The sequence below is a fragment of the Cupressus sempervirens genome, chromosome 10 (genome assembly GCF_028749045.1).
Source record: "Cupressus sempervirens isolate cs-2001-9-10 chromosome 10, ASM2874904v1, whole genome shotgun sequence".
Taxonomy (NCBI): Eukaryota; Viridiplantae; Streptophyta; class Pinopsida; order Cupressales; family Cupressaceae; genus Cupressus; species Cupressus sempervirens.
Window position 1 is genome coordinate 566,813,430 of NC_143127.1, and position 20,390 is coordinate 566,833,819.

A 20,390-nucleotide genomic window follows, 5' to 3' on the forward strand; every position below is an offset into this window, starting at 1 on the left:
AATTATGTAATCAAGCAGGAAACTTTATTAAGGAGAAATGTGTAATTTTATATTATTATTATTCTTTATGTGAAAGTACCGATATGATTTCTTTTTAATAAACTATAGGCCTATACTAGTCCCAATAATTTTGCTTTTATAATAGAACCACAAATACCTTGAATTATACGCCGTCAACGGACACTTGGGACGATGCGTAGATATACGTTGAGGAAAGTAGCCGAAGCGATAACGGTCAAAAATCTAACCACAGTTCAGACCAACGTAACTGCAGTTAATTAACGCAGGCCCCACTTCCGACACTTTTTTCTTTTAATTTCCACATTAACTCGTTTTGGTGAAGTAGTGTTCGATCAATCTGTATAAGAACAGAGCATTAATGCTTAAGCTGCTTGCACTTTCATTAAACTACATTTGTTTCTCGATTCCACGCCTCGCTGTGAATTCGCTCGGGCTAATAAATTATTCATTGGCCATCGACTGAATCGGATATTGGGTTGACATCATTGAAGGGTTTATAAATTGTTCAGTGGCCACTAAGCAGTTTTGGGCAAATCTCTTGCAGGGTGTTTTTCCAGAGCACATTCAATTTCACGGTCCAGCTGGATATGCTGAAGTGGAGTCGTGGGGTGTGCCTGGAAGCTCGCGGAGATTTCAGGCATGAAATTCGGTTAATCTTACTCAAATCTGTTTTTGTTGTTGATTCGGAGGTTGCTTGACGAATATTTGTGATGATTTTAGGGTTATATGATTGTCTTTAACTTGTCTTGCTAGGTGGGCAGATGATTTTGGTTGCGTTTTATTTCTCTCTTTCTTGCTGCCGTGTTTGCGGTTTCTTTAAGAATGCTCGTGTATTTCTGTCGTCGCAAGACAAATTCATGTTGATTTTAGGGTTTTATGCTTGTTGAGCTGCGTGAGTGGAATGTGCGATCTATTGTTGGATTTTGATTGCTTTTGTTGACATTTTGTGATCTTGAGCTCGGTTGGAGAAAACCAATATTGATTTTGGTACCAAATGCCGTGGCTTTATGAAGTTGGAGTATTCAGAGGCTTAATATTTTCTTAACTTCAAGGAAGGATTTTCGCGAATCCTCCTTTTCAAACCTTCTTATTGGCCGCATTGTTCTATGGATAGGCTTGTGAGCTAACTCTTGTTACTTTTTGCTTCATTTTTAGCATCCTGGTTTTAGTTTCGCGAAAGCGTTCCGCAAACTCAATTGAATGAATTGTGGTCACGAGTTAAGTTCTTGTAGAATTACAGTCGAACAAATGGAGAAACAGAAATTTGGATTTGAGCCTCAATAGATCCGGATAGGGCCTTTTCATCGATTAATATCAGAGTCGTGAATTTATGAAGGATTTTAATGCGAGGTTTTTGTAATTTAGTCTTACAGTGGGAAAACGTGTAAAGTCTTGTTTTATGATGGTATCGTACTGTAATTAAGGTCAAACTAAATTTACATGGAAAGAACATACACAATAACCTACCAATTTCTTATCCTGCACATTGTTTCTCGGATCAGGGAAGTTAACCATATTATGTTTTTCAATTTGTGTAATAATAAGTGGCCCTTTTTGTTATTTCCCCTCTTTTCAAACGGATCTCGTGAGTTTCAATTTTGGACTTTTGCTTGTGATTTCAAGTGTAATGATTTAACCCAACAAAATGCACGCGCCTTAAAAGATGTAGGTTTCTTTCATGTTGTCCTGATCACTTTATATTAAATGTTTCGTTTTAAAAATAGGAAAGCTGAGTTTTGCTAAAGACATAAAGTTTACAGAGTCCATAATATTATAATTGTTTTTCTGTATCAAACTGTAATATGGTTTTGATTCTGACTTGTTATTGTTTTGGATTTCCCTAATCTCAGTCAGTGCGAGGAAGATCTAGTGGGACATTTTAGATGTTGCCACATGCATAGTTAAATTTTATTGATTGTTATATTCGTACAGATAGCTGAAGACTGAGAATTGCGCAGAAGGGATAATTACAGTTTTGAGGAAGGCTTTGGCTGGTGACAGGTTTTTGGCAAAGACTGGAAGGCATATTTAAGTTGCAGCCTGTGTAATAACACTCTTCCATTGAGCCTCATGGTGAGTTTGATTATTTATTTCTATTGAAATATTGAAAATTTGCCAGCATTAAAATCCTTGGTCGTGTTAGTGGCATGTTGGGCACAAAATATAACTTTAATATTGTTTGTCCTGACAATAATTAAGAATCAAGGTTTAGTGATTTTTTAAAACATACTCTCTCTATCTTCTCTCTTATGATCTGTGATTCTCTATCGTGCTTTGTTTAATCCATCTAAATGCAAGATAATGTTGGAGATCTGATTTCTTTCTGAAGAAGCACACACCTTAAAAGCATCCGGGGCTGTATGTTTGAAATAGAATTATGGTCTCTTGTCTATTGCATAACACAATTATTTTTAATGGTTATTGGTTTTGTTAATATTTTTCCATACCTCGTGATTTAGAATTAACTTTGAGGTTTGATCATTTCTGACAGGCTGAAAATGAGAACCTTCCTCCCAAAGTGATGAAAGAACTTGCAAGGGAGATAAAGAGTCTTGATGAAGCACCACCAGCAGGCATTAAAGTAATTGTTAATGATGACAGTTTCTCAAGCATATTTGCAGAAATTGAAGGACCAGGTATTGCAGATGGATACTAGTTAAAGTCAGTATGAATAAATTCTAATATTTTTGTTTCCTTGATATATTATGCTTGCACTTGCAAGCTAACTCATTTCATCAGTCTAATTTCTTTTTTTTTTTTGTTAAAAATAATAAAATAGTTACCATGAATGTAATTTGAATTAGTGCACTCTTTTCATGCAGCTGGCACCCCATATGAAAATGGTGTTTTCCGCATGAAACTAGTCTTAACTACTGATTTTCCACACTCTCCGCCAAAAGGTGATTTGTTTTTGAATTACTCATGAAATGTTGATTCTGTAACTTCAGAAGGATTGCACATTTTTTAGGTTTGGTTATTCCCTTAGTTAATTATTCTTCATTTCATTTTCAAGATCTTGTAGTCCATTTATAGTTTTGTCTTTTTACTACAGGTTATTTTGTGACAAAAATATTCCATCCTAATATTGCAAACAATGGAGAAATTTGTGTCAATGCTCTGAAGAAGGATTGGAATCCAAACCTTGGATTGCGACATGTTCTTGTGGTATGCTAATGTTCCCCTTTTCTGTGAATTTTATTTGGTAGCTGCAAGTTATGATAAGTGTGAAGTTGAAATAATTTAAAATAAATCTGTATTTCAGTGAATTTTGCAAATCAAATGAGATTGGATCTTTTGAAACTAGATTGGAAAGTCAAAAAGTAATTTGGTCACGGGGATAAATTGGTTACTTTGTTTTAATAAGCTGTTTTAATAAGCTGGACTTCCCCTGAAACTGTAATTATATGGATAGCTTGAACTAGAGTTTCTTGTGTGAGATGACTAAAAAGTGTCCTTTTGGTATACTGGAGGTTTGAGTTTATAACTTTAACTAAGTAGTTTGTACTGGTAATGGATCTGTGTCGAGCATGCCATACAAAAGATATAAAAACCCTTACCTAACAAGCAAAATTGACCAAATAATTTATAAATTGTGCCCTTAGTATCAATTAGTTTTTATTGTTTGATCCCTAAATTTTTTCATTTACCTGATTTAATTTACAAACCTTCATGACAGAAATGTATTCAAATTCAACCCTATGTTTGCCCCTTTATGGCCTTGTATTTGAAGTTTTGGACAGGTTATGGCATGCCAGAGCTGGGCATTGAATAATCACCTTATTTTTTTTTGAAATAGTTCATTTACAAACTGTTTGCCATGTGATTGAGATTGAACTCAGGTTACTCATATGTTTGCCCTGGGTCCTGAGTGGATTCTTTTGCGGGGGCATGAGGTTTCCTGCACATATATGTCAGAAGTAGGTGGTGTAGCTGGGCATGGAATATTCACCTTATTTTTTTTGAAATAGTTCATTTACAAACTGTTTGCCATGTGATTGTGATTGAACTCAGGTTACTCATGTGTTTGTCCTGGGTACTGAGTGGATTCTTTTGCGGGGGCATGAGGTTTCCTGCGCATGTATGTCAGAAGCAGGTGGTGTACTTTGCTTGACCACTGCCTGACTCTCACAAAACTAGTATAGGGTTTGCATACTCAGGCAGGTTACCGCAATCGGAATGTACCCAGGTCGTTTTGACTTGTGAACCAGAACAGGAGCAGAATCTGGTTGGTGATAACCAGGTCTGTGTGGTGTACTTTGCTTGAGCACTGCCTGGCTCTCACAAATCTACTATATACTCAGGCAGGTTATTGCAATCAGAATATACACAGGTCTTTTTGACTTGTGAACCAGAACAGGAACAGAATCTGGTTGGTGTAAACCAGGTCTGTGTGATGAACCATGTAAATTCGCAAAGGTAAGCTTCAGTTAGCTCCATATCCAACAATTTAAAAACTTAAGACAGCTTCACATCATCAGTTGAGTTTTATCATATTAGATATGTCAGAAATAGGTGGCAATACTCAGGCAGGGTACCAAACACTGTGCTTGAGCCCTCTGCACCTCTTGCAAACTTAAGATAGGGTTTGGAAACCCAATACTGTAATCAGAATGTGCCTAGCTCTTCTTGATGTAAAACTTCAGGCAGCTCCACATCCAACAACTACTTAAGACAGCTCCACTTCATCAATTAAAATTATATCATATTAGATATATCACAAATAGGCGGGCATACCCAGGCAGAGTACCAGATACTTTGATTGAGCCCTGTCTGGCCCTTGTAAACCTAAGCTAGGGTTTGCATACCCAGCAGGATACCATAATTAGAATGTGAACCTAAATACTTTGCAGAGTACCAGATACTTTACTTGAGCCCTTGTAAACCTAAGATAGGGTTTGCATACCAAGCAGGATACCATAATTAGAATGTAACCGGGTCTTCTTGATCTTCTTGATGACACATGAACCAGATAAGGAGCAGAACTGGGTTGGTGCAAACCAGGTCTGGGGGCTGAACAAAGTAAATAAATTATTTAAGGTAAACCTGAGGCAACTCCACATCCAACAATCTATAATATAAACTTAAGACAGCTCCACAGTCATAGTAGATTGGGATGGTAATTCCCTATTTTAGCGTGAGCCATTCAAAGATAAATATTGATAATTGAGTTCCTCTTGTGTTAACATAGCTCCACAATCATGCATGAAATTCCATCATATTAGATTGGGATGGTCGGTACAGAAACTAGTTTGCAATTAAATTCAACACTTGTGTGTAAGCCATTCAAAGATAAGTATTGATATTTGAGTTCCGCTTGTGTTAATACAGCTCCACAATCATACCTAAAAAATCGTCATATTAGATTGGGATGGTCAGTACAGAAACTGGTTTGCAATTAAATTCTAAACTTTAGTGTAAGCCATTCAAAGATAAGTATTGATATTTGAGTTCCTCTTGTGTTAAGACAGCTCCACAATCATACTAGAAATCCCACCACATTAGATTGGGATGGTCATTATGGAAACTGGTTTGCAATTAAATTCTCCATTTTAGTGTAAGCCATTCAAAGGCAAATATTGGTATTTGAGTTTTTCTTGTGGCTTGTGTCCTTTTGTCACTAGAAGTTGAGATTCAATGCTTTAGTTGAGTCTAACTGTGTTCTTGAAGACTTTGATTTGGACATCTTGGATCATAATTTTTACAGAGTAAAATGTGGACAAACATGCCTTTATGTTCGCAGGAAAAAAATTGCTGCATGAAAACCTTGTACTGCATATTATGGCATCGTTAATGTTTCTTGTTTTGTTTTTCACATCATAAAAATTATAAGTTCTCAAATTTTGCATCTGTTAAAAACTCATAGTTTACCCCTTGGCTAGTACTTCTGCATGAATATTTGCACGAGGATGAAATCTTGCTGCTGCCGCTGTCTTCATATGGAAAAAATGTGATTTGATGTGTATAAAGGGAAAAAAATGCAGTTTAACATGGCTAACTGAACCATAAACATCTAAGTTGTTGATTTCTCTTTGATGGTACTTTCCAAACATAGTCACAAAATGCTCATTAATTGTTTAATCAATATTGGGTAGAGACTGAGTTCACATGGCAACAAAGAAACAAAATTATCTTATATTTGTCAAACTTGTTAACTTAATTACCATTTACCCTCCCAATTTTTCACCAGAACAGGGAAGAGGAAATTGTAAGCTTTAACTTGCCTGGACATGCAATTATTATTTATTATGATCAAATTATAACTTAGCAACTAGCTATGTGATTCTGTAATCCAGATGTATTCAAGAATCAAATCTAATATAACAAATGTTCCTAAGTTTAGATTCATCTGATACATTTAAGATATTTATGTATTTTTAAAGTTGGCATGTATTTGTCGAGGAAGAAAATTATGAGTCTGAATTTGTGAACTATGGTTAAATGTTAACAACCCTATATACATTATACATTATAATAGATGCTACTTAATTTGGAGATATCATAGAGGATGTATTGAAAATTTGAAAAAGTATGTTAAGTTAGTTAATACTGGAATTGTTACCTTTTCCCCCAATCTCATGGACATGTGCATTGTTCTTTGGACCTATCAAGATTTTAGAGTTGCTTGGAATGACCTTTCCATATTGACATCTGTATTAGATAACTGTTAAATTTGAAGAATCCTAGTTCTGGGTCATGAACTGAAGATGCAACAAAGAGCAAATAGATTTTTTAAAATATAGTTCTCTCCATAGACAACTCAGAGTCAACCAGCAACTAACTTCTTGAGTTCTGGTACTTAAGTCTTTTTATTATTAGAGAAAGACGAAAGGGAGTGTCCTTCCTTTTTTTCTGAAACATTTACTAATGGATGGGGGTATGCAGAAAGTACGAGCTGTATTTCTGATTGTTTGCACCATGCACATAAGAAAAATGCCAATACATCTCAAAGCACATAACCATACATCTTGTGTGATCTTTGCAACATTTGATTGATGTGGATTGAATTTGTGTTGATATTCAAAGTTTTGTTCTTCTAGGCTGACATATTCAACATTTTTTAATAGGTTATAAGGTGCCTACTCATAGAACCTTTTCCAGAGTCCGCATTGAATGAGCAGGCTGGGAAGATGCTTATGGAAGACTACGAAGCCTATGCGAGACATGCCAGGTGTGTTCATGATGAAATTATGTCTCTCATTTCATTTTTTATGTTTAAGCATCTTATTAGAAATTTCATTTCATCTGTTTCTTTCTAGTATTTTCTGCAATAGATGGGGTGGCCGTTGTAGATGATAGATAATGGAGTCAATTTATAATTGTTTTTCTCATATTCCAATATCTATCATTGCTAATGTAAATATTTTACGGTAGCTGCAGCATGGTGGTTTTGCTTTGTGTTATCCTTTCAGAAAAACAAAACATGAACAATTGTTAAAATAGCATCCACAAATTAAAGTTAAATATTATTAATTTGAACTGGAAAGCTGAAGTCTCTGATTGTAGTCTAAGCTTAAATTATTCTTTGAAGCCTGTTGCATATATGTTGTATAGAGTGATGGGTGTGAACCCTATTGTATAACTGTTGTAAAGAGTGAAAGGGGCGAACCTTGTTGAAGAACGCAAACAAGAGTAACTGTGATATCCTTCTGATTGTCGAAGAACGCAAACAAGAGTAATTTGATCTTACTATATAAGTTGTTCGTTATTGTGATCTGGCCTAAAATTAATTGTTATAGAGAAATTTAGTTGGAAGGTTTGACCACTTAAATTTATTGATAGCAATATTGTAGTTAGGATTTGCTGAAAATATATGACAATGCAGTTTCATTGGACCAATATCTGGCACAGCTTCTGTTAATGTGGAATGTACAGATTTCTAAATAGGTTGGTTGTATGTGCTGCAATCACAAGTTTATGGTGTGGTATCCTCTAATTGGGATTTTTGGGACTTTTATAAAGTTACTTAAGTATAGCATGAATTGACAATTTAGTGTAGAAGGGGTTCCTCTTCAACTATATGGTAATGCGGTTTCATTGTTTCAATATCTTCCACAGCTAAGTTTCTTGCAGAATGTGCATAGATCAAATGCTACAATCAGATATTATTTTTATGGTGTTCCAGCGGGCTCGAGTGTGTAGTAACTAGTGTGTAAAACATCACATTCAAATTATGTATTGTAACAGGGGGTGTCCCTGTTACAGAAATGTGATATACCCATGCTAAATTTTTCAATCAATAGCAGAGGCAGACTTTAAACATGAAGAAGATTTATAAATCATTTAACAATGACATCTTGCAAATGCTAAACTTCTGACTTGAACAGTGAAAGTTTACTGTTAATCAGTATTGTATTAACGTAACAACAAGCTGATATGCAAACAAAAAAACTGAATCAAAAATCAGAAATCTTAGTATAAACAGATCTTGCCCTATGCCATATATTTTAAAAAGGAGGAGAATACATAAGGTCTAATGTCCTTGTTTGGAACAACCATATTTTTTCTAAGATTAATATTGCAAGGTATGAGTTGCATGGCTGGTGTAAAAATTGGGAGTTGAAAATAAGTGCCAATTTAGAATTGTTTGTTGGAAACTGAAGTAAGAATATAGCGTTTCTAAATTTTTCAATCAATAGCAGAGGCAGACTTTAAACATGAAGAGGATTTATAAATCATTTAACAATGACATCTTGCAAATGCTAAACTTCTGACTTGAACAGTGAAAGTTTACTGTTAATCAGTATTGTATTAACGTAACAACAAGCTGATATGCAAACAAAAAAACTGAATCAAAAATCGGAAATCTTAGTATAAACAGATCTTGCCCTATGCCATATATTTTAAAAAGGAGTAGATTACATAAGGTCTAATGTCCTTGTTTGGAACAACCATATTTTTTCTAAGATTACTATTGCAAGGTATGAGTTGCATGGCTGGTGTAAAAATTGGGAGTTGAAAATAAGTGCCAATTTAGAATTGTTTGTTGGAAACTGAAGTAAGAATATAGTGTTTCGAAAGATGTAATGCAAGGAATCCGGTGCTATGACTGGAGTACAATAGCAGGTGTAATGTTTTTTCCTGTATTGCAAGAAATCCAGCTGGTGGCGATTTGGCAGCCTTAAGGAGCCTTGAATAGCTGTCTTCTGCTTGAATAAAGGGTCCTGTTGATATATATTTCAACTATAATAATGACATTGCTATGCAGTCTTAAAAGAGTCTTGAATAAAGGGTCCATTTGAAATATACTTCAACTATAATAGTGATTTGCTATCAGGATTCAAACTCTCTAGTTTTTTGAGTCAAACTCATTGACCCATGTTTCATGACTAGTGGTTTACAACTTCACATTAACCTGTGTCTATGGGAATGAAGCTTCGGGACTATGGAGTTTCCACTTAATTATAATAGTGTTTGATGGAGTTTAAATGCAATGCATTGTTTTCTTGGTGAATCCCACGACCAGAAAACTAGTGCACACTTTCATTTTTAGGACTAGGAAAAGTGAATTTTTTATTCATCAAATTTTCTAGGATTTTTATTTAGCACACCTTTTTTTGTTAGGACCTGAGTATTAATATATATCTTAAAAAGTGCTAGTATTGTTTTCTGTGGAATTATGGTAAAACTGGAACTAACAGGAAAATAAATGTATATAGGATTCTGAATTGGTATCAGTGGCCACTATCATGATTCTGAATTTGAATTGTACATTTTTTGTTTTTTTATCAAGCTCTTAAACATTCTGTTTGTTTGATTTTTCAGATTATATACAAACCTTCATGCTTTGAAGCCCAAGATGAAAAGTAAAGCAGCTATTTCAGAGTCTACTGCTCTAAATGAAGGGCCAACAAATAACATTGTTTCTGCTCCTGGTCCTCTCTTACCATGTAGCACAAATAAAGAAAATAATAGTCAAGATCCAAGCAGTAATGTTGCTACAACGGAAGCTGTTGGAGTCGGGGCATCAGCAGTTCAGAAGAAGAAAGATCTGGCAGCATCTATGAAAGTGTCCGTGGACAAGAAAAAATTGGACGCTAGAAAGAAAAGTTTGAAGAGATTGTAAGTTAAAAATTGCAAAATGAGATAACTTAATCTGAGCCTTTGAAACAGTGATCTTTTATCCAGATTGGGTAAATAATGTAAGGTGAGAAATGTCTGGTCTCTCATTTTTATGGAGCCAAAATTTGGAAACTTGATAGGTTGGAAGAACAAGGTTCAAGTTGTCAGTGTCTAGCAAAATGAGATAATTTAATGTCATTGAAAATGTTGGTCAATTTGTACAGTGGGAAATGCCTGGCATTTCAATTCTTTATGGATCCAAAATTTGGCGACTACATGAACTTTGTGAGAAATATGGTGGCAAAGTTGAAACCTAGGAAAAGAAGATAATTTCATAGATTCAGTTCTTTCATTAATATCATAGATTCAGCTATTTCAGAGTTGATCTTTGCAGCCAGAATGGCTAAATAAGGCACATTATATGGAGTGAAACTTATATTCTACGGTATCATGTAAGAATAATTACTAGGCAATGTTTTTAGATTATCTGCGTCTTGAAAATTGGTAAAATGAAAATCCATATCTGGCAATGTTTTTAGATTCATATTATGTCAGTCTTGAACATCCATCTCTACTGAAATTGGTAAAATAATGCATGTTAAACGTCTATTCTTGCATTGTTTTTATCTTATAATTTGTACATATCTGAGTTATTATTATCCCGAGTCTTGAACATCTTCACTGAAATTGACCTTTTGGGGCCTCAAGGAACATTTTGGCTTTGAAAAATGAGTTTCTCTACTGAGATTAGATTCATGGCTGCTTGTTATAAGCTAACAGTGGAAATTGCTTTTGTGTCAGTGAGCCCTTTTAAGAACATTGCCTGCTGAGATGAAATTCCTTCTGAATCTAAGTGGTCATGGATTATGGATGCTAGTTAGCAAACAGTGGAAATTGCTTGCGTGTCAGTGAGCCCTTTAAGAACATTGCCTACGAGAATCAAATTCCTTACATGTCTGTGAAGCCTCTAGGGACACTGCCTTCTTCCTCCCAAAATACACGTATACACACAGATTTTTTTAAGACGAAGTGGTCTCTGTTTTACCCTCTTAAAATATAATTAAATGAAATACTTAAAAGAATAGCTATTTTCTTTAGCCTCTTAAAGTGCAATATGGTAAATTTGAAAGAATGTCTGGGGCAAATTTCTCCTAAATATGTTAGCTCTTGATCAGAATGCTGCATCGTAGGTATTGAAAAAGGAGAATCATTCCACAGGCAGTGTTGAAAAATTGCATACTTCACGTTTTAGCTCGTGAAGTGATCCCAACCCTGGCCCATATGGAAATGGAATTCCATTCCCATTTCTCCCATTCATATATGACCAAACTCAAAATAAAATCGAATCTTTTAACCTTTTTGTACGATTTCTCCCATTTCCTTGTCTCCTATTTCGTTTTCCAAACTCAAAATTAAATTGAATCTTATTAGCCTTTTCGTACCAGTTATCAGATGAGCAAAGTGCATGGAACACTAAGAACTGATCAAGTGCAGGCTTGTGTGATAGCTCTTGATCAGAATGCTGCATCGTAGGTATTGAAAAAGGAGAATCATTGCACAGGCAGTGTTGAAAAATTGCACACTCTACGTTTTAGCTCGTGAAGTGATCCCATCCCTGGCCCATATGGAAATGGAATTCCATTCCCATTTCTCCCATTCATATATGACCAAACTCAAAATAAAATCGAATCTTTTAACTTTTTTGTACGATTTCTCCCATTTCCTTGTCTCCTATTTCGTTTTCCAAACTCAAAATTAAATTGAATCTTATTAACATTTTCGTACCAGTTTATCAGATGAGCAAAGTGCATGGAACACTAAGAACTGATCAAGTGCAGGCTTGTGTGAATTGTTAAATCATCAGGACAATCCTGGAATCATTAGCATCACAAATTCTGCATTGGGATACCTCTGGAGAGTATCAAATAAGCACACTATTACACCAATTGCTTCTACCACGTAAAGCCTATTATACTATATTGATCGCTTTTGACATCTTGAGCATCATATTAGCAGATATAATGTTGGCAGCGCACACCCAGGAATGGAATTTGATCCATGGAATATACCATCCCTATCTAATAATACAATATCTTAATTTTTTTTTTTTCGTTTCCAATGTGTATATTTTTGGTTTTTTTTCAGAAGTTGAAATATATGTAGGAATTATTAGGAAACAATTTTGAAATCCAAATTAAAATATAATTAACAAACTCAGATTTATTTGCAATTAATGCAATTTGGGACACACCTATCTACCTTTTTTCCAACACCTCATGCTAGGTTATGACGTATTAGCATATATTTAATTAACAACAGTCTGATATTTTTCCTAACAGAAGTTAATTAATTTTACGTGCTGCTTGTGTATTCAATTGTAACATTCAAATTACAGATTTCCCTGCAATTACAGATTTGCATGGTGACATTCAAATTGCTTGAAATTAAGCAGAAATTGCTCTTAAGGAGCCCCATGTGAAGGGTGCGATTGATCAGAGGGTGCTACTTGAGATATTTTAGGATTATTTTAAAAGGGGACGTCCCACAAATTTTGTAGTGGAGTCTATGCTTAAAAGTTTAAACTCCATAATTTATGGAAGCTGGTCTCATGAATTGTTTTATTCATCATATTCAATTTACATAACTAAATAATTAAAAAAAGACTGATTAGAATTAAAAATATATATAATTGACAAGTAGTAGAGAAAAATCCTAAATTGGAGGGGCAATTTCTAGTCCCCGACCTATGCCACCTGCTCAAATTTGCACCCTAAAAAGTTGGGATTGCTATTTTTGATGAAAAGATAAAATTAATACTGCAACACTTTTTTCCCACATCATGAGACCTTGCACTCTATAAAAATAGATTCAAAAGCTCCCCTCATGGGACCACACCCTCAGTCTCCTAAAAATTAAGAATCTTCCTTGAAAATATGAGCGTCTCTTAAGTATTTGAAATGACTCAAAGCCCTATGCAAGACTCTATAAACTCCAGTTAGGTCCTCTATCCACCATGCTTACCTATTAGAACTTTGATAGTGAGCCAAATTTGCTAAACGTAGAAATTCCTTAGAAGGGTACATTACAATCCACTCTTCCCAAAATTGTTCGTCCTAAAGCGACCTCAATTATGAATGTTGCAGAATTTGTCCACTCGCCCACATCACATTGTCAATTGTCAGATCCTTTCGCTTCACCAAATATTTTATGACGATTATCCTCAATCTTCATTCTCTGTATCAATAATGGCCTAAGGAGAATAATATACTTCTCGTCATCCATGGGTGGTAGTGTTGTAGAAGGAATCACTTTGTACCCAATGCTCTTCTTGATGCAAGATACATGGAAGACATTGCACACTTTGCTATCTGTTAGCAACCCTAACTCATAAGCCACCTCCCCTAATGCACATAATAATCCTAAAAGGACTATAATATCATGGCTTGGGTTTCTATGCTCAACTCTACCCCACAAGGTTGCAACATCAAATACACTATGCCACTAACCTTGACTGACTGCTCAACTCTTCTAATCAACGTACTACTTTTGTTGGTTTTGTGCCTTTTGAATATTCTCTTCTAGAGATGATGAACTATCAGTCTCGAATGAGGCTCTTGGTGCTAGGCACTTTGCTATCTCCAAACAATATATCTAGAAAGTTGGGTGCTCCACACCCATAATTAAATAGACATCTGATACATGGTATTATAGTAATACTCAAATAAGTGTAGCACTTAACCCACAATTTCTTCTACATGGATATGTAATGTTTGAGGTATCTCTTTAGCCACTTATTGACAATATTTGTTTACCCATCAATTAACTCTAGTCACTTAAGCTAAACTTTAGGCATCTAATAATAATTATTTTATTAATTATTTTGATGCAACCTAGGTTAGACCTTTTTTAGGGTTTCAATCTCCTTTATAAGGACGATCTTGGCCGAGGAGGTGATAGGAAGTAGTGATGCAGTGCTGAACTAGTGCTAACATCAGCAAATGACGAGCCCAAAGTTGAAGGTCAAACGAATGTCGAGGCAAAAAAATGCCATAAAAATGACACTGTTAAAGAAAAAGTCCAACCGTTGGAAACAAGAGCCGGAAAACAAAGAGCCGGTGCCGGATAAAAAATCGGTGGCCAAAAATGTATGTTTGAAAATAGGCCATGTGAGAAATAACATGGGCATACAGACTCCGTTTTTTGCAAACAAGATATCACCGAAAAGCTGGTTCTGAGCCCGTCATAGTGGTATAGGTAGTTTTCAGTTTTGATGGCTTTTTCTGCTGTCAAAGTCATGGGTACATTTTTGCAGTCCAGGAGGCATATCTTGAGCATCCGATCTCTGATTTGGGAATTCTTTATATCATTGGAAAGCTATTTTTGAGATCTTTCCCGTGATGCTAGTTGTATTTCCAGATTCTGCTTCAAGTACATTCTATTCAGTCTTCTACATTTTTGCATTCTGTGGATAACTTGGTTGTTTCAAGTTCGAGGATCGATTTCTTTGCTTCAAATGATTCGTCATGACTTGTACTATCTTTTGTATTAGTGATATGCCTGTTCTGATCTTTGTAGACATCATTTGTATGCATTCTTGCAAACACATTGAGATAAAAAAGCCATACTGCATCTCTGTTTTTTGTTTCAGTTGTTTGCCTTGTTTTGCCTTCTGATTCGAGTAGTGTCATTTGAGGACACTCATGCAGATTACTATAATCTTGGGATTCATCATATCTTGTGCCTTATTGTATATGTACTACTTTGATAAAGTGCCATGGAGGGTTGATGTTTTGCCTTTGTTTGCTATCTTCCTTTGTCCAAGTGAGTGTCCCTTCCGTGACATTAGCCTCATGACGTGTTTGAGATTGATCACTTCAGTACACATTTATGTACTTTTTTGTGCATCTTGATCGTGGTTCCTTGACTTGCAGTTCTTTTTGGCCCACTTTCTCAGTTGCCTGTCACCTCACCCTATCTGCATTAGGGGGATTCTACTGTTGTTTCTCACGCTTCCTTGGTTCGATTGATAAGCTCTTCAGGCTTTGGTGTTTTATGCCATTTGCATTTTCAAGTTCAGTTGTTTGCCTTTGTTTTCCTCTTGATTCGATGCAGATTACAATCTTCTCTACCTGGTCAAGTTCTATTTCAGTGGAGATTTTTCAAATCAGCAGGCATCTTTCGACAGAGCTTTGCAACTTCTACATGCTTTAGTGATGTTTTACATGATCATCTTTGTTCCTATCTTTTGGGACATTCCCTAGTTTGGAGGCTTCTTCAGTCCTTCACTAGTTTCTTTCAGCATGTTTTCCATCTCTTTTTGGAGTAGAGTTTTTCCCATGTGGTTTTCTCTATTTCTCCTCTTTACAAAGATTTGGTTGTGCTTGGGTACCTCATTAGGCTTTGTTTACCGGGACCCATTTCTACTTTTAGTAGTAGTTTCTAGGTTTTTAGCTACTCCCTAAGTTTATCTTAAGGGGGGGTGTTAGAGTAATTAGATATTTCCTAATTAACTCTAGTCACTTAAGCTAAACTTTAGGCATCTAATAATTAATTATTTTGATGCAACTTAGGTTAGACCTTTTTTAGGGTTTCGATCTCCTTTATAAGGATGATCTCTCATTGTAAACATAACTTGAGATAATTCAGTTTTGATTATAGCAATCTCTTTTTTGCTCATCAAGAATGTCTCATCTATGGATTTGGCAATTCCTACCTCCATAGCTTTTTTGCGTCTCTCTTCTGTAACAGGTGTTTGCGTGCAGGTGATTCTTGGGAGCTGTGGGGTTGATATTTCATTAACTTCAATACAATGTGTGTTGTAACTAATAGTTAGAGTAACCTTTGTCCAATTGAGTTTGATTAGCTCTTGCCAAAAGTGACTCATGAACTTGCTATCTAGATCACTAACTATACTCCATAACAATCTATGTAGTTCTAAAAAATATACTCAACAAGAAGCGTACAAACTTTTTGAGCCTATTGAACATGACATAAATACAACACTTTTTTTGAGCTTTGGATAAGCCTATAATAAAATTCATGGAAATGTGCTCCCACTTTCAACTAGGAAGGGTAGGGGCTATAGTAAACCTATTGGAAAGGAATGCTCTTTCTTGTTCTGTTGACAAACTAGGCACTCACACATGTTGTAAAAGCTTAAATTAGAAACCCTTCCAAGTAAAGCACTCCCTCATCTTCTTGTAAGATTAAAAATACATTGAGTCCCCTACCATGGGAGGTCTCATTTTTCTCCTTGTACTAAGAAAATTGTCCCCTTGTAATTGATAAGCTCATTCTGAACAAAGTCTTTGCCATCATGCACTATACTATTAATGATGCTTAAGGTCCACTAGTCCTTGGCATAGTCATATGAAATTGACTCCCTCCAATTGATTATGATCTCTTCAAGGGAGCATAAATGTGGCTTACCCAACAATGCATCAATTACTAGATCCTTCTTCCCTTAAACATAAGCAATGTTGAAGTTGTTAGCCAATAGCCTAATCACCCACTTTTTTTTGTCGATCATGGTATCGTATTTATTAAGGAAAGCTTTTGGCTATTGTGATATCTTAACTACCTTCTACCCACGTCATACTATCTAAATTTAGCCAAATCATTCATAATGACTAATATCTTCTTATCACATATATTGTAGTTCCATTTCACACCTCAATTTTTGGCTCACAATGCTAATAGATGCTAATCTTAATTAACATTGCACCCATGCCCTCTCCAAAAGCATTACAGTCTAGCTCAAAAGGCTTAGTGAAATGTGAGTTGGAAATAATTAGACATGAACTCAACAACCATTTAAGCCTATCAAAGCACCATTGTACCTGATCTATCCAAATGACCAAAGATAAGCCCACTTCTTCATCAAGTCAATAAGTGACATAGCCTATTGTGAGAACCACTTCACAAGGTGTTAGTAAAAACCACAATGTCTAAATAACCCCTTAAGGTTCTTGTTTGGAGGCCAATCTACAATATTTCAGATTTTGTCTTAATCAACTCTAACACTTTCTAAACTAATGATGTGTGCCAAGTAAAGTGATACTCTCATGCCAAAATCACATTAGGAGTCCTTAACTTACAAGGAATCCCTCTTTAGTGTGCCCATTACCTCTTCATGGTGTCTCAAATGCTCATTCCAAGAGTGATTTAAGACAATTATGTCATCAAAGAAGATGAGTAAAAGTTTCCTCAATCGATGCTAGAAGATTAGATTCACATAATATTGGAAAGTAGTTCGTGCATTGATTAAGCCAAATGACATAACCAAAAACTCATCACTTCCATAATAACACCAAAAACCCTTCTTTTCCACACCTTCATCTCTCATCCAAATTTGGTAATATCAAGATCTCAAATAATTTTGGAGTAGTAAACCCCATGTAGCTCATGAATCAACTCATCAATGTGTGGGATGAGTTATCGATTCTTAATAGTCTTTTTGTTTTGGAAAAAATAGTCAATACATATACAACATGTCATATCCTTACTCTTAACCAACACAACTGCTGCAAAAGGACTCTTGCTTAGTCAAATATGTCCCATCTTAAGCATCTCCTTAATGGTTTCCTCTATCTCATCTTTAAGCCACTTAGGATTCCTATATGGAGTGATAGTATCAGGTTTGAAACCTTCTCCGACTCAATAATATTATGATTTATGTCCCTGTTTGGTTGTTTCATAGGTGGTATGTCTCTAAATAGTTTACCATGTTTAGTTAAGAGTTCTTGGCTATTGGGAGGATAATCCCACTTCTGCTACTCCTTTGCTTAAACATCACACAACACTCTACCTATTTGTTTCTGATGAATCTCTCCATCCTTTAAAAAAAAAAGCCACATGAACATCCTCATCTAACATCCCCATATACATGTTTCTAGTCATTTACCTTGAACTTCACCTCCAAAGTATGCAAATGAGGTAAAAATTTTCAATTGTATGATTCCACTTCATGCCAATAACAATATCCACCTCTCCCACTATCACCATATAATAATGAACCTGGAATACACTGTTAGCCCCAATTGATAATGGAATTATTTAATGCTATGAATGTATGTAAAAGAGTATTAGTTGTTATGTTGTCATTGATGCCAAAATCTTAGTTGGCTAGATATTATGCTAACTCAGTAGAGTGCTATATCAATATGATTGACGAAGAGGATTTGAAGAAAGTATGTTGAAGACATAGTTGATAAGTATGGTATTCAACGGGCACTTGAAGGAGTTGGAAAATAATAATGTAATGATGGTTTGACTATTTTATAATCGTGTAATATTATAATTAGTGTCATTTGTTAAATAGTAATCAAACTTGTTAGAATTCCTTTTCAGTTAGCAGTGACGTATAAAAGGTTGTGTCATGTAAACTTTTAGAACATGGTGAAAGTTAGTAAACACAAAAGAGTAAGAGGCCTACGAAATCTGTAAAAAATAGAGAATGCTATGTGTAAAGAATGTTAGCTCAGTAAGATGACAAAATGTTAGCTCAGTAAGATGACAAAATCTAGTTTTTTAAGCAAGGCACGCACTTCAAATGATATCCTGAGATTGGTGCATATTGATCTATGTGGTCCAACTGGTGTTGATAGTTACTATGGTGACAAATATTTCATATTGTTTGTTGAAAATTATTCTAGAATGACGACTGTTATGTTCATGAAGGTGAAATCACATGCTTTTGATACGTTCAAATGGTATAAAGATAGAGTTGAAAAGAAACTGAAAGATCTTTGAAATGTTTAAGATTTGATAGAGACAATTAGTTTATGTCTATTGAATTCACTAACTTTTGTACTAAGAATGGTATTAATAAACAATTGTACACCTCGAGCATCAATTAGTACAACCCAGTAGGAAGTTGAACCCTTACCAAGTGGAGAAATTGCTGAAAACCAAAGAATTGAACCTATATGGGCCAAATATGTGAGAAAGAATCATTCCCTTGAAAAAATTATTGGTGATAGAAGCAAGTTAAGAGATAGTGCCTATTTGATTGCTGATTTTGAACCAAGAATAGTTAAGTCTACATTGGATAATGAGGATTAGACAAATGATATGAATGAAGAGATTGATCATATTGAGAAGAACAACACATGGACTCTATTCTTGAGACCCATTGACAAGAATGTGATAGGAAACAAATGGATTTTCAAAAACACCTAAAGAAAAATGGAGAAGTCATTAGAAACAAGGCAAGATTAGTTTGAAAAGTTTATGCACAACAAGAAGGAATAGATTATGGTGAGAATTTTGCACTTGTGGCAAGATTGGAAGGAGTAAGAACACTATTGGCTTATGCTACATACAAGAAGTTCAAAGTCTATCAAATGGATGTCAAACCTGCATTTGAATGAAATTCTTGAAGAGAAAGTATATATTGAACAACCTGAAGGAGTCATTGAACCTAGAAAGAAGAAAATGGTTTGCAAGTTGAAAAAGGCTTTGTATGGATTAAAACAAGCACCAAGAGCATGGTATGGAAGGTTACATTCTTATTTAATTAAGATTGGATTTGATAGAACAAGCAAGAACAATAATTTATATCTGCAATGTGAATATGAAAGTATGGTATTAATTTTTGAAGTATTTGTTGATGATATTATATTTGGAGGAAATGACATGTGTAATTTTTTTAAAAAATCAAATGAGTACAAAATTTAAATTTCAATGTTTGGTGAGATCAAAATTTTCATTGGATCACAATTCTATCAAAGAAGGAAAGGAATATATGTGGCTCAGCCTAGGCATGTGAAAGAAATCTTGAAGACATTTGGGATGGATGAGTCAAAGCTAGTCAGTACACCTATGATGACTGGAGTGAAATTATTAAAAGAAGACACTACTGGAGAGATAAATGAGACACACTGCAGATATATGATTGGTAAATTACAATATATTATACATAGTAGACCAGATATTGCACATGTTGTTGGAATTGTGGAAAGATTTTCATCTAATCCAAAGGAGACACATGATTTCTATGAAAAGAATATTCAAATATCTAAAAGGAACTAAAGATTATGACCTATGGTACAAACAAGGTGATGACTTTAATTTTAAAATCTCATAGATGTTGATTGGGTTGGTAATATTTGTTAGAGTAATTACTTGTTTATACTCATTAATTAAATCACTTTGATTTAATTAAATAAGTTGCCTATTACTCTAGTTTTCTTAAGCTATCTTGTAGGTGCATATAATTAATATTTTATTAATTATATTGTGCAACCTAGCTTTTTTAGGCTTTAGGGCTTTCGTTCACCTTTAAGGTTGAACTCTTGTAATTCTTTTTT

General features: G+C 34.9%; 1 protein-coding gene across 1 annotated transcript; it reads left to right on the forward strand.

The window, feature by feature from the left end:
• The first annotated feature begins 394 nt into the window (after positions 1–394).
• On the forward strand, positions 395–10,463 carry UBC22 (ubiquitin-conjugating enzyme 22). The gene is made up of 7 exons (XM_089806934.1): positions 395–658; positions 1,954–2,094; positions 2,513–2,657; positions 2,844–2,921; positions 3,074–3,186; positions 7,086–7,189; positions 9,784–10,463. The coding sequence occupies exons 2-7, from the start codon at positions 2,092–2,094 to the stop codon at positions 10,082–10,084; spliced, it is 744 nt and encodes a 247-aa protein (XP_089663060.1). The 5' UTR covers positions 395–658; positions 1,954–2,091; the 3' UTR covers positions 10,085–10,463.
• Positions 10,464–20,390: the final 9,927 nt, after the last annotated feature.